Here is a 15,592-nt window from a genome sequence, read left to right on the forward strand (position 1 = left end):
AAAAAGAAAATTGTCCGCCGTCTCACTACAGAGTTTATTCGGAGATGCATGGATAATAAGACAATTAAATATTTGGGAAGCCTTCGTTATACGCGTTCTTTCCACTTACAAGGACTCGATCGATTGTATCGTCTAGTGGCGTTACGAGGGACATTCGGAAAGCATTTAGCTATTTCACAAAATACTCTGGAATGCGCGATAAAAACAAAAGAAAATATTTCTCATCGAGTTACAGCACATTTAATTAAATATATATCGACTGCAATAAAAACTACACAGGCACGCGAATAATTTTTATTTTGTTTCGTTTTCGTGCAACCGCATCTTCAGGTTTTTGAAATTTCTTATATAAAAGAAATAACTTTTATTAAGTTGCTGCATTAACCACTTTTAATATTAAAATTTATACTAAAGATAATACAAGTTTCAATGTATTATAATGATATAGCAAGCTTTATGAAACTAGACTCATATGAGTTCAAAGTAAATGGTTCTCGATTAATTACTCTTTAAATTATTGATAAAATATATTTATCTCACAATTAAATTATTTTATAAGACCACTAATAATTGTAACGTGAGAAATATTTTACAAAGACCAATATTAATAACAAATATCAATTGTCATAATATTTCAAATGCTTCTCCCTTATTTAATTATTATAGGTCACATATATAAGAGCAGCACGGACTCTACCTTGATATTCGTTTAATGATTGAGTTCCATGCCAGTCAAAATCCATGCCGGTCTGAAATCTTTGTCCTACATTCCTCTTGCCTCTCATATCTTGAAAACCCATTGGTGCCCTCTTATCGGTGTCTTTCTTGCCCCTCATCCCTTGAAAACCCATTGGCGCTCTCTTGTCGAAATCCATGTCAGGATCTATGTAATCTACATAATTTTCAAAGGCGTCATTTTTGCCTCTCATACCCTGAAACAATCATTAATTAAACAGTTAATAAACTTTCCAAAACTTTATTTTTTATTTTTTACTAATGTTTTTTATCAATTGATTTACTGTACTAAACTATTACATTCTTTCATAATAACCACAGCACAAAGTTATTACACTTCGCATAGAATATTTTTTCTTTTAAGAAAATTTATTAGATATGATATTTCCATAATTAAGCAACTGATTAACTTACCTGAAAACCCATATAGGCTCGTTTCTCAAGTTCTTCTATCTCGTCGAGCAATGCTTTTTTGCCTCTCATTCCCTGAAATCCCATGGGAGCCCTTTTTTCCCACTCTGCCGGAAATTCTTTCAGCTTATCGCGCATATCTTGAAATCCCATCGCAAGAAGTCTCTTTTCATAATCTTGTGGATACTCAAAAACGTATGTTTTTTTCCCTCTAGTACCGTAAAAGCCCATCGCGGCCCTCTTTTCAATTTCGCTCAATACCTGCAGATTGCCACTTCTTAATAAAATAGAATATAAACGACAATGACAGCGTTTTAGGAAAATTAAAGTCTGCCAATTAAGAGGCACGCAACTTAATATTTAAAATGCTTGGACGACCAAGAATCTTTTTGCAGTGCTTACATAAACTGACGAAGTGGCTCAAAGAAAGAGTGAACTAATAGTCTGTTTGTAGCATCCACTGTGTAAACAGCCTCATATTTAAGGAGAATCTTATAAGTTGTAGATGTTGATCTATTATCGCCCTAAGAGCTCTTCCAACATAATAATTTTATTCGAATGTTTAAGCTTACCTCTTCCAAAGATTTTTTCCCTCTCATTCCTTGAAATCCCATGGGTGCACGTTTATAGTATTCGTCCTCGAATGCTTTTTTGCCTCTCATACCCTGAAAACCCATTGGCGCTCTTTTCTCGTAGTCCTCACGGAAGTAGGAATCTTCAAAATCAGGTATCAAATAATCCTTCTTCCCCCTCATACCCTGAAATCCCATCGGTGCTCGTTTGTCAAACTCCTCGTGCAAGAGATTGTCCTCAATGTCGGGCGCGCTCGAGTCCTTACCCTGTAATCATCGAACGAATAAATCTCTCTCATAAATAATTCAAAAGATAAAAACTAGACAACTAGACAAAGTTAGATCTTAATTACTCCTTCTTTACGTCGATTTTAATAAAAAAGTTTAATAGAGCAGTAACTTACCTGAAAATCCACTAACGTTCTTTTAGACAGCTCACTGTGTTCCGCGACCGTGGGAATGAGGTCCTTCTTTCCGCGCATACCCTGAAACCCCATGGGTGCTCGTTTAGCGGAAGCGGCATCACTCGAGGACAATTCTTCTGCGAATGACGAACTAGTGCAGACTGCCACGAAGAGAACCGAGCTGATAAGCATTCTAAAACATATTGAAGATAAATAGTCAGTATCTATAAAATAGTATATTCATCAATACAATCATCTCTCTTCGATATTTATATCCTTCAATGTGGATGCCTATCGAATTTTCGCGTTATAGGACATGCGCCGGATGTTGCGCTATTCTCGTTGTTGTATCTTGACATGTACGCGAAAATCAATCTATATCACGCTGAACTAATTTATCGACGTGTCACGTAACCACATTTGATTGTTCATCAGAAACCTAGCCGGGACTAACGATCCGTCGGATACAGCCCTCAAATACTCAAATGACACTAATTCAAATCGCATACTTGTTACACATTAGTAGTGTTTAAAGCACAATACAAGAAAGAACGAATAAACAGTCATTTAAAACGTTATTTATTTATTAATTGTATTGTAGAAAAAAGTTATTTTTTTAGTTGTTAATTTTTGCAAAAAAAGAAATTAGATTTTAAATAAGTATAACTACATTTGCATCCGTCACAATAAATCTAACGTATAAGTACAATGCGCGCATAAATAGAAATATTTTGCTGCTACGCTAGAGAAGAGAAAGCACGAGGAGCTTAAAGCACGCTTTTCACATGATACATATGTTATACACGCAAGAATTTATCACAAGAAAATCATATTGCGAGAAAATATTTACGCGACTCGGAACGTGTAAAATAAAAGTGGATACCGGAAATACAGGAAGGGGCAAAATCATTTTTGCGCGCGATATCAAAAGAAAATATACCCGCGTATTGAATCGGTAAAACATTTCAAGAACAAGTAGAAACTTGCACATTGTTTCCTCGTAGTTTTTAATTGTGCAAGTAGAAACTTGCACATTGCTTCCTCATAGTTCCTAAGTGTGCAAGTTTTTATTTTATTCGAGGTATAATTATCAGTATTTATTTGTTTTGGCTTCCTCATAGAGGAAGCTTTGTTAGCAAAGGTTCTGATTTCACACTTAACTCTTTTGGGGACTGCGTAAATAATTATATACATTCACTAAAAAATACTAAAAATACTTGTCCACTTAAAAACTAAAACAATACTTTATCGATAAAAAAAATCAGCCCGATATTATAAATATTTGAGATAGCGATTTATTTTTAATTCTATTATATTTTCCAGTCTTTTTTCTACCCCTATTTCATATATAATTGGTTAAAATTTGGTTGATCAGATCAAGTTTTATAAAGCTTCTATGTATGTACGAATTCTTCGAAATTTCAAATGTGTGTAATACGAGATCTGATCAATCAAATTTTAATGAATTATATATGAAATAGGGGTAGAAAAAAAACTGGAAAATATAATAAAATTAAAAATAAATCGCTATCTCAAATATTGAGAAAGCGGCAGCGTAAAACACATTTTTCAAAAAAAGGAAAATCTGCATAAAATCTATACTGGTAGACTGATTTCAATAAAATTTGAGGAGGACATATTTTCTATGATACTCTATTTGTGTGCAAAAATTCAAACTGGTATCTAAAAAATTGTAGAAGTAGATGCGTGTACAAAAATCCGTACACACACACACACACACACACATACATACATACTTCCGGACATTTTTTACTAATATGATTTTTCGACATTTTAGAACATTCTAAACCTATTTCCATCAAAATCTGGAAAAAAAATTTTTTCACCATTACAAAGCTTCCTCTATGAGGAAGCAAAAATGCATAGGTATATGGCACAAATATTAAGAGGAACGATAAATCGGGAGTGAATCGACTTACGAGGGAGCTCCTGATTAATTTAGAAAGAAATGCACGCCGTGTGGAAATAATCGTATACTTTTAAGGCATATTTAACTTGCGCCAAACGTATAAATACAACGGTAAAAAAAACGGCGCTCGTGTAATTCCATTCTTGCCGCGCTTCTCGACAGATTGTTTAATTTTATAAGGTTTAAAAGTGCCGCTATACCCTTCAAAGCGGAGACTATAATTAGCAAAGGATAGGATAAAGGCTTGCTTTTCTCAAAGCATCTTGTGCCATAGCGAAACTAAAGAATATCAATATAAGCGGCCATCGAGAAATGGGAAAAGTACGTTCCCGCTGTAAATCGAGAACATGTTTTAAATTCTCGTGTTTAAATAATGAAACTGCCTGTGTAGATTTATTGGTGTTTTTTTATGGCCAAATGGAAACATATAAATTTAAATACATTTATCGACTGCAAAATGTGCTACATTAAATATTATATCTTAATTATATGAACTTTTCTTCTATTAAATAATCTGTATGCAAATTGTTCTATCTTATCCATATCTAATGTATAACTTTATTTCCTTTTGCAGCATAGTGGAATAACTTTTCTTAATATGCATATGAGATAGAAGCATCTTTGCGGTTACAATTACCACCGTCGTCATTAAGATTAAAAATAAAATACTTTTTTATAGGGGAGAGTGGATTACTATTGTATATTAGAGTAGTGATATTCTCCCACTTCTCGCACCCAGCGATAGTCCGATATACGCTCAGTGGTACGAGTACGAAAAGTGATGGGAGAAATAGCACTACTCTAATATACCTACTACACAATAGTATCATTCGCGTTTACCCCATGTTTGCACTTACTCCACTCTCTTTTACAAGTGATATTCTGAAATTCAAAATCTAGTAATCGAATTTCGCACTTTATATATCTCATTGAAGTTTTTACATTATATTTCTAATCTCTTTTCTGATTAAATAAATTAAACATAAAAAATGTTTTCAGTATGTATCAATTAGTTTTTAAAAATTAACATAGTTAAGTAATTATTTCTTATTATAAATATTTTTTATTGTTGGTTAAGTATATATAAGCATACTTAATTAATCGTGTAAATATTTTTTATTTTTTAACTGTGCTGAAATAAAAAGTCTTAAAATGTAATTGATTTTGTTTAACAGATTTATTGCAATATAATTTTTATTAATATTTTTGATGTCTTACGTATAACATTGTTTCTTCTGTATAGAAATATTAAAGAAGAGTTGATTAAAAATATGTGATTTATATGACATACAACAGCTCTATGTATATATGCATGTAAAACTTCGTAAAAGCTATCGAGTGGAAGAGCGACGTTGCTTCGCTATTATTTTTTATTTTTTAAAGCATATTATTTTGCCGTCATATTGACACGCTGATCGATTTCAGTTTAATAAATTTCCATTCAGTGCGATCCAATATTCATGCGTAAACACGTGAGTCACGTGACATTAGCATATTGTATGTCATAGACATGCAAATAAATACTTAACACAATTAATATAAAAGTTTAATAATTTCTTTCATATTTAGAGATACTCATAATTCGAAAGCTTGCGACCAGAGAGACTCGTTTCTTTTACATTGTTTTTCACTACAAGCAAATAATTAAAAATAATTGCTGAAACACGTAAAAAGATGTGGAATCGCATAATTACATTAACTATTTCATTTGATTCTTAAATATTTCAGTAAAAATGTAGTGTCTTAATATTTATATATTATTTTTTGTTTATCTTTTTTGCTGTAGTCCATCGTTATATTTATAAGTCGTGCTCTTTTCTTCTTTTTGGTTTTAGTTTTATTTTATTATATATAACAAATAGTACAGATAATGAACCACATAATATATGTATATATATCAGCTTCTTATAGCGAAGTGTTGCAATCGGATGTAAATTTGCGCGAGTAAATATAGAGTAGGCGTAAACTCCAAAGTCCTAAACACGCATACTTTGTCCCATGGGCTATAGCCAATTTGCTTACGTAAATATATGCAACCGTATCATCGATTAATGTTAATACGTTAATGATACGTATAAATTCCAATTGCTGCACGGCTATATATTCTATATACATTCGCGATATTTCGCAGCACATTATGCAATAACTATACCAACGATAAATTTCGATTAATTTCGTATAAACACACGCTGTTATAAACTTTAACTTTTCTAATTAATGGAACCACACTCTTACTTCAGAACTGTAATAATATCAGAGCGCGCTCATTGACATGCTTTAGCTATAATAATATTCCAATAAAAAGAAATAGAAAAAGCGATATATCCACAGATCTCAATCGCGTCTTAGAATCATATCGCAAGACGCCAAGACAACGCGGGACGTGTTAATGCGCGCACCATTGTAAACTGCCGAGGTCAGCCTCTTCGTTGCGCGCAAAGTAAACGGAGCGAGAATTCTAGCTCGGCGAAGGGGCACGAGAAGCCGGGAACGTGCCATGTCGGGCAGAGAAGATGAGAAAAGGAGCAACATGATAAGAGAGGAGAAAGGGGCGGAGGGCGGCGAATACGTGAGAGACTGCGACGGCTGCTGGGATGGTGAGCCTCACCACCGATCGGTCACTCGTGTAATCGTTCTAAGCAAGCATGGTCCTACGCGATTTACTCCCTTAAAGTCGGCGCGATCAAGAGCCTGAACGTTCCCGCTTTCGTGCAACACGTTTAATTGCGCGATTTGTGGAAATTCCGATTTCCGCATCGAAGATCATCAACGATAAAATCGTACTACGAATAACGTTGTACATCACGTAGCAAAGTAACTGTATTTTGTGCAATTAACTGTTTTCCCTACAAATTAAATACTATGTAAATGATATGCAAAAATGAGGCTACCAAATAGTGATTTTAGGAAAACCAATTTTAAAGAATATTAATTCCTAAAAGTTATATATGTCATGATTATCGATTGATATAGAATGATATACTAATTATACCAATCCACGAAAAAAGTACAAAATATTATTATTTGTAATTACATATTTTAATTAATTCCAGCACTAAGTAACGATATTCAATGATTTACGTTAGCATGTTTAAAAAAAAAAAATTTTTAGCAAAACGAGCGAAATGTCAAGTGTGTTTACTTTAAAATTTGACCTTTAAAACCCGGCGAACATTGACGTTTGTATCATGTATAGTGCAGAAAGACCTAGCATACATCGATTAATATGTATAGTCAATAATGTATGTACGCATATATGAAACACAAGGGCGCTTTACTTGAACGATGAACTTTCATGAAAAAGAGAGATCGGTAGAAAAGCTAAGATACATCTAAACATACACGAGAAAAAATTGCAACGAAGGAAAATCACAGATAGAAGAGTCTCTCCATTGTTTCTGGCGAGCGTATATTTATGTCTTCAAAGTAGCGTGGCGTAGTATGTACATAATGTAAAACATGCATGCTGAGGATTGCCTAGATATCCGCATTGTGAATCGCGTGTTCTAGTTTTCTAGCTGTGCAAGAACCATGATTCGTATCAAAAATTATAAACATGTCTTAATAAACCAGACGTGCCAGTGTAACTTTTTATTTCAAACTGACACATTCCATTTTATGTAAGAAATATATCTATAATTCAGAGAAATCAATAATAAAAGTTTATAATAAAAAATATGTAGTAATAATAATACTCTCTTATTTTACTAATAAATTAGTAAAATTATAATAAAGCATTTTGTTATAAGTAAGTATTTTAATTTGTACATTTATACATTATAAGAATTATGGAAATATGATATATAATAACGTAATGTGATATAAAATTGTCATTAAATAAATCTCTCTTTTTTTATACATATAAAGTAGACATCTTGTTCTTTGTTCACCTATGCACATGGCTAGGACTTCGGTCATTGCACATGTGAAGGTATAAAAATGGACAATTATTTTATACTGTAGCAAAGTTTTTTAATCAAATAGCCGTTTCTCGTTAGTTTTGACTTTAATATATTATAGGTACTACGGGTATTACAACGTGTATTAACAATTAACCTTATTTTTTCGTTCGTGTTAGTACTTTACTTTCTCTGAATTTGTATACACAATTGAGTTAAAAAAAATATTTGCGTCATCACAAATTCGATTTTCTCTAAATTAAAAAAGAGCATTTAGATTTAATTTAAAAAACTATCAACAAAAATTTCCTAATTGACAATCTCTGCTTCAGTCGCTAGCGTTCATAAAATATTCATTATTAAGCATTTTCTCTAATTTACCAAAGATTTCAATTTTTATGTAAATCAGACAATCATCGTGAACGCAATTATCTCAATGAAACTAATAAGCTGGCTGTAGGAACAAATGACAAAGTCTTGATTATAAGTAAAAAGATTTTATAACTTTGATCGTGTATCAAATAAGAACCGATGGACCGCTAAAGTACAGAAAAATTACATCATTAAAAAGCACAATATTTTGAGAAATTTTATTGCATTATCTGTTATTTAATTAATGTCAATTAAAAAAAAAATTAAATGCATGCTTCTCTCTTGTAAGTCATCCAATGTGCGTGGTCGCACATTGCTGGCAATTTCCGTATTACTTAATCGCTTGAGATATGTACTTTCCAATATTGTCGGAAGCAGTTTGACTTTACTAACTTTATTATTCAAATGAGGAATTTTGGAGGATGTCGAGTTTTCAAGCAAACATAAAGTGGAGGAAGCAGAATCTTCCGATGTGCGTCACGAATATGAATGAAATTCAAGCAAAATCATATGCGTACCTCCGGATTACCATCTCCAGATTGAATATCTGAACGAAAGTTAGATCTCGAAAATCTAACAAGAAATAAGTTTTGTAATAGATTTAACGAAATGTGCTTTTTGTAAGAATACGTGCTTCTCATCGCACGTACGCTACCGTTCAAAAGTTTGGAAGCATTACCTTCTTAAAAAAAAACAACAGTAGTACCAATACTTCTAAAGAAAAACGTCATGTACAAAAAACTTTACTGTGTGATTTAATTATTGAACACAGTATTATTTGTTTCTAATCATTTTTCAAGGAAAAATTTTATTTGAAAAAGAAGAATTTTATTGGCACACCGCACTGTTGTTTTTCAGAAGGTAGTGCTTCCAAAACTTTTGAATTGATAGTGTGTATGTCAATTTCAAAAATGTTATAAAGATATTAACACAGAAAAGATATTTTTTATTGAATAACATTGCTAGATAGATTGAAAATGAGTATACTATATAGTTTTGTGAATTGTAATTGATTTGTTAATATTACAAGTACGTAATAAATCTATATATATAAAGGAAGATGTTCTGACTGACTCCCTGATTCACTGACTCACTGACTCATCAACGCCCAGCCCAAACCCCTGAACCGAATTTTTACCAAAAGTATATGAAATAGGGGTAGAATTTTCCGGGGAGTGCCACTATGTATATAGTTTTTTGTTACCGATTTTCTAAAAACCGGTTTTTCTAATTTTTCTAATTTTTTGGGAAATAATTGACCGAATTTCAAAGAATTATAGATCAAACAAGGATATAATTTTCCAGAAAATGCTATAAAGTGTATAATTTTTCGTTACTAATTTTTTTGGAAACCAGTACCGAAATTTTTTCAATTTTTTGAGAATTAATTGATTGAATTTTAAAAAATTGTATTTAAAACAGGGGTATAATTTTCCGGAGAGTGCTATAAATTATATAGTTTTTTGTTACCGATCTTTTTGGGAACCGGTATCTTTTTGGAAATCGGTTACGAAAGAGAGAGAAAGAGAGGGAGAGAAAGTGAGAGGGAGAGAGAAATGTTTTTAAAGAGGGAGAGAAAGAGAGGGAGAGAAGGAAAGGGAGAGAAAGTGAGAGAGGAGAGAGAGGGGGAGAAAGGGATAGGGAGAGGGAGAGAGAGGGAAAGAGAGAGAGAGAGATTGATTGATTGATTGATTGATTGATTTTATTTTATTATGCCCGAACTTAAGCTATAGGGCAAATATACAAAATAGCACAGACATAGAATGCAATATAATATAAGCTAAGAAAGAAGTAGAGAAACGAAGAAGAAAAAAGATAGTAATAAAAAAAAACTTAGTGACAATTATATTGCATCCCACTGTATTACTTAAAACTAATATTTAACTACAAAAAAGAAACGCAAAAGCAAGGCGAAAAGCAACTTAAAGTATAACTTAAAAACTAAATTAAAAATACATAACGCGCAACTTAAGCTAAGATAATAATATGTAAAACGCAGCAACGCAATAAACTGTATTATCCGACTGGTGGACACTAAACAATTGCACTAATGCAACTCGCACGGAAAGCCCAAAGTATTAAACAGATTCAGATGACAATAAAAACAAGCGGAGAAGATTTTTGAAGGATGCAAGAGAAGGTGCTGTTGTTATGTTACTAGGAAGGGAATACCAAAAATATATTTCTGAGAGCTGAAAAGAATTTCTATAGGTTACAGTTCTATGAGCAGGTATCTGGAAGATTTGAGCTGATGAAGTAGCAAGCCTGTCAGATCTCCTAAGCGATGAGTCAGGGACGGTAAATAGTTTACGTAAATACATAAGCGATCGCATTTGAAGAATACGATACATCTGGCATCCAAGGAAGTATAATCGTCTGTTCTCAACAGTGAGCCATCCCAATTGACGTCTATATGGAGTAATGTGTTCATCATATCTAAGATTGAAGATGAATCGAATGCAGCAGTTGACGAGTCTCTGCAATTTAGTGTTTAATGCCATACTCAGGGCATGGTAGACAAGACAACAATAATCTATATGCGGCATAATCAAAGTAGTAACAAGCTTAATTCTGAAATCGGTAGAGAGAGAGTTCTTGTTAAACTTTGGATTATGTAGCGCACAGTGAACTCTTTGTGAGACAAAGGAGATGTGTTTCTTCCACGAAAGACTAGACGTAAAAATAACACCTAAATTTCTCACCTCACTTACAAATGGTAGTGGAGTATTGTTCACTATGATTGGTGGTAGACAGTTGAGATTAATTGCATTGACATGTGCTTGACTGCCAAATATAATAACCTTCGACTTAGCAGGGTTAAGCTTAAGGCCATTCCTGTTAGCATAGTCAAAAATGGCATTGGCGTCTCTAGATATTAACTCTAAAACGTGAAGAATATTAGCAGGTGAACATGAGCGGTATATCTGAATAGCATCAGCAAAAATCATATGTGACACATACAACAACACTTTAAAAATGTCATTAATGTACAAAGCAAACAACAGTGGGCCGAGCACGGAACCTTGAGGCACTCCAGATAAAGTAAATAGCCAATTAGAAAAAATGCTTTCATCATCAACAACTGCTTGAGACCGGCCAGTTAAATAAGAGAAAATCCAGTTTATAACAGCATAAGAAAAACCAATCTCTTTTAATTTGATGAGTAATTGTAAATGAGGAACCGTGTCAAACGCTTTGCTAAAATCGAAGGGAATCATTATGGTAATGAGTCCATCCTCAATCCCCAACTTAATGTCATTACAGACACGCAGTAGCGCAGATTGAGTATTATAGCCCTGGCGATATGCAGACTGTCTAGGATTCAGTATATCATAATTATCTAAATAGTCAACTATTTGTGAAGCAACAATTCTCTCAAATAGTTTGGACAGTTCCGGCAAATTTGCAATTGGTCGCGTGTCCGACGGGGAAAGAGGTGTACAAATTTTCAAAAAAGGACGAATGTACGCTCTCTTTCATTTAGACGGAAACAAAGACGCATTTAACGATCGATTAAGTAAAGAGGTAATCCATGGCGAAAAAGTGGGCCACGCAATACGCAAGACAAAAAGTGGGATACCATCCGAGCCAGAAGCGTAAGAGTGTAAGAGTCGTGCAATGATGAGCTCAAAAATTGAACATGGCAGGATGGAGGAGAACATGAATTCTGGATGATTTGAGGGACTAGTGACTGAAGCAATAGCAGATATAAAGTCAGAATGTAGGCATGGAGGCTGAGCATTAGAAACAGAGGCGTAATATACATTAAAATGTAGCGGAGATGTGAATGTAGATTTCGCAAGTCCTAATCGAGCCAGTTCTCTCCATAACTTTGCTGGATCGGTGATGTTAATAAGTGAATTGTAGTAAAATTCACTCTTCGCACGCTTGATATCAGCATTGAGCTCATTGCGGAAGTGTCTATAAGTGGCATAGCCTAAAAGACTGCTAGAACGTTTAGCTTGTTTATACAGCCGATCACGAGCACGCAGCCGAGCAATCAATTCCGCCGTAAGTCACCGCACAGGTGGCCTTTTAATTCTAAGTACACGAATAGGGGCAAAGGTGTCAAGTGCCTCTAACATGGCATCCGACAGGACCCCACAAAATCCATCAACATCAGTATCGTCAGACAATTTATCCAGTTCAATCCGTACAGCATCAGCAATAGATTCGAGGTACTCAGAGAACTCAGAACCATCAAAGCTTCTGTAACTCCGCCGAGTAATGGTTCGCTCAGATATTAGATCAGAATTGAGTGACATTGACAACTCTAACAGATCATGACCCGCAATGAAAGGACTTAGAAATTTGGAAAATGATAAAACTTTGTCAACATCATCCACAACTAGGACATCAAGGCAAGAGTCAAAGAACGCAGTATGATATGTAGGTTCGGAGTTAACAATATGTAAAGATAAGCCAGACATGAGTTCACGCAAGTGATTCGCTTCAAAATTAGTCGATGACAGATTGCAATTTAAATCACCGCCAATAATTATGTTTTTGTAAAGATGTGAGAAACGAGTTAGTGACTCAACAAAGTCATGCAAGAGGTGACCTTTGGGTCTTCTATAGATGGACGCGAATAGTACTGATTCACCGTCTGGAGTACGTATTTCAATTAGAAGGTATTCAGGTACATCAACATAAACATTACTGGAGGTAGCTAGAATTTTAACTTTTAACGATTTATGTACATAGCATGCCACCCCACCGCCCATCCGTTCCAATCTGTCATGACAAATCAAAAAGTAGTCGTCTAGCGCCACAAGTTCATCAGAGACACTCGCATTAAGCCACGTTTCAGAAACAGAGATGATATGATAAGAGCTAGTATTAAAATGTAGCTTAATGAACTCAATATGTCCCCGAAGGGAATTAGCATTGAACTGAGCTATGCGAAACGATGTAGAATGTCGTATTGATTTCTGCACACCAACGGACGACGAAGAACATACAGGCCGAACTTGTCAAACGAGCTTAGCGAGATCAGAGTCAGTATTGATAAAGATGACGGGTTCGCCATCAGAGCGTCGAGCGAATATCAGGCCATTCTTCACCTAGACATATTTAAACGCGCTCTCCTTAGCGAAGCGCTTAGCTCGCTGTAATAAGTCGTAAGTGCACTTTAAAAGCAGTTCATTCACATAAATATTGCGATTAGAACCACCTCCACATACATCTGCCTGTGTAAGCGCACCTTTTTCACGCTTCTTTGCAATAATTGCGTCACGAACAGCACTCGAGGTCACAACAACAATCGTTGAACTCGATAGTGTAGTACTCGCAAAATGATCCTGAGCAGCCGTCGGCATTGCTTTTTTTTAACATTCTCACGTTGAGAACATGACACGACAAGTCAGGCACATTTAGCGCTGTCAAAATGATCTCGGCGAGTTTGGAAGGAGTGATCGATATCATCGAAGGCAGACCAGAAACAATCAACTCGTTACCGCTATATGAGTGCCCCGAGAACCATAGGCTGACTGAGCAAACTTCAAGTCACTGACTTCGCGAACCAGATTAGCATTATCCAGCTCCAATTGAGCAATGCGCTGACTATTTTGAGCCACGGTATCAGCAAGACGATTTAAGTGACTAAGTTTGTCACTGATTTCCTTATTAGTGCGTTGCTGACTGTCAATAAACGCAGTCAGTTTCGCATCCGACTTTTCCATCCGCTCAATCAACCCACGCAAAAGCTCATTCGTTGAGTCATTCGTTGAGTCATGCGCGGCACCGCCCGCAGTATCGCACGTGATAGGATGCGCATGCGCGCCAGAGTGCGCGGCACCAACAGCGACAGACGCGGTGTCTCCCTGAACGGCATGAGAGAACGTACGGCGTTCATCTCTTATGATCGGCATATTCGACAGCTGAGATTTGCAATAGTCACTAGCAGCTTTCGTGATTACTGATTAAGGTAGTTGTGTCACAAAACCCATTTTCATAGGAATCTTTTAAAATTTGAACAGCACATTAATGTAAACACGCTCTACACACACGTGCAAGTAGAAAAAGCTTGACTATACCAAAGTTGAAATAATGGAAATCAAACTTAGCACTTTTTACATGTATCGTAGGACGAAAACGGCTTCCTATATCACGTTTGTAATTGTAGCGATCAAACTACTCATAGGATTTTAATGAAAAACAAAGAGATGATAAAAGAGACTTGTAAAAATATTCTTACAAAAGTACAAGACCCTTATCTATTTAGTTTTGAAGCAATTGTTACACAAAGTACACAATTTCTCATAGCGGTGGACGCATACGACAGCTAACCTGTAAAAATCTTGCAACACTGCGCATATAAAGATTAGATATAAATATAGTTCAGACATTGCCGCTAAAGCTTTATGTCTTTTCTTTAATACTTTTTTTTTCATTAATCTTCCTTTGTAATGTTCAACAGATATTTTCGCTTCTATTTCTTCTATTTATTCAAAATAACCTCGATAGCACATACTAACGCGAGTGTCGCGAGTTAATCTCGATGGTATATACTGACATTACTGACGCGAGTGAAAACAGTAAAAACAGTACAAACTCAGTCAAAAGTTTTACACAGATAAGTAGAGTTTTCCGTACATTATCGTATTGCAGTGTGATCATTATTTTTGACTAATACTGTCGCGATACAACTACCTTAAGTACGATTTGACACAACCCGGATAAAACTCCCTAGCGCATTACTACAGAAGACAGATTGACCGGCGATTGTTTTGGTACACTTAATGCACACTCGTTTGCGCTGCATGAATAATAAACTATGTAATTATAAGCTAGTTACAAGAGCGCAAGGTTCGCAACAGTGTCACTCGACGCAATATCTAAAAAATATAAAGCTCTCAATGTGAGTTAAATGCTCCTGCAATTTATTTTGGTGGTTTTTTATAACCGATTTTCTTGATATGGCAATGTGTTCAGAATGTTCTAAAACGCTGAGATCTGATTCCAAAATTCTAATTTTTTGAAGATGGCGACGATGGGTTTAATTTTTTTAAGATTTAGCTTTGTTTTCTGGAAAAATTTTAGTACTGGTTTCATGAAAATCGGTTTACAACAAAAAAACTACTCATTTACTTTATTAATTGATTTTCTTAAGTATATTAAAATTTGAATGAATCGGAGACCTCATTTAAGTATCTTCTCTTTGTTAGAAATGTCGGAACTTCATAAAATTTATAGAATAATAGCCTCGTAAACATGCTTCAAAAACATGCAATTAATAAATGCAAACTTTATTTTCTAGGTGTTAGCAGG

At 34.7% G+C, this 15,592-nt stretch overlaps 1 protein-coding gene across 1 annotated transcript in view; it reads right to left on the reverse strand.

Moving 5' to 3' along the window:
- Window positions 1-15,592, reverse strand: part of Tk (tachykinin) — a 77,579-nt gene that overhangs the window by 4,626 nt on the left and 57,361 nt on the right. The window contains exons 2-5 of the mRNA XM_077419793.1: window positions 2,123-2,315; window positions 1,719-1,985; window positions 1,150-1,407; window positions 698-932 (exon numbers count right to left, since the gene is read on the reverse strand). Of these exons, the coding sequence (XP_077275919.1) occupies window positions 698-932; window positions 1,150-1,407; window positions 1,719-1,985; window positions 2,123-2,314 (952 nt within the window). The 5' untranslated portion in view covers window position 2,315. The remainder of the gene's footprint in view (window positions 1-697; window positions 933-1,149; window positions 1,408-1,718; window positions 1,986-2,122; window positions 2,316-15,592) is intronic.

Source organism: Temnothorax americanus, unplaced genomic scaffold (assembly GCF_048541705.1).
Source record: "Temnothorax americanus isolate GAGA-0224 unplaced genomic scaffold, ASM4854170v1 Scaffold59, whole genome shotgun sequence".
Taxonomy (NCBI): Eukaryota; Metazoa; Arthropoda; class Insecta; order Hymenoptera; family Formicidae; genus Temnothorax; species Temnothorax americanus.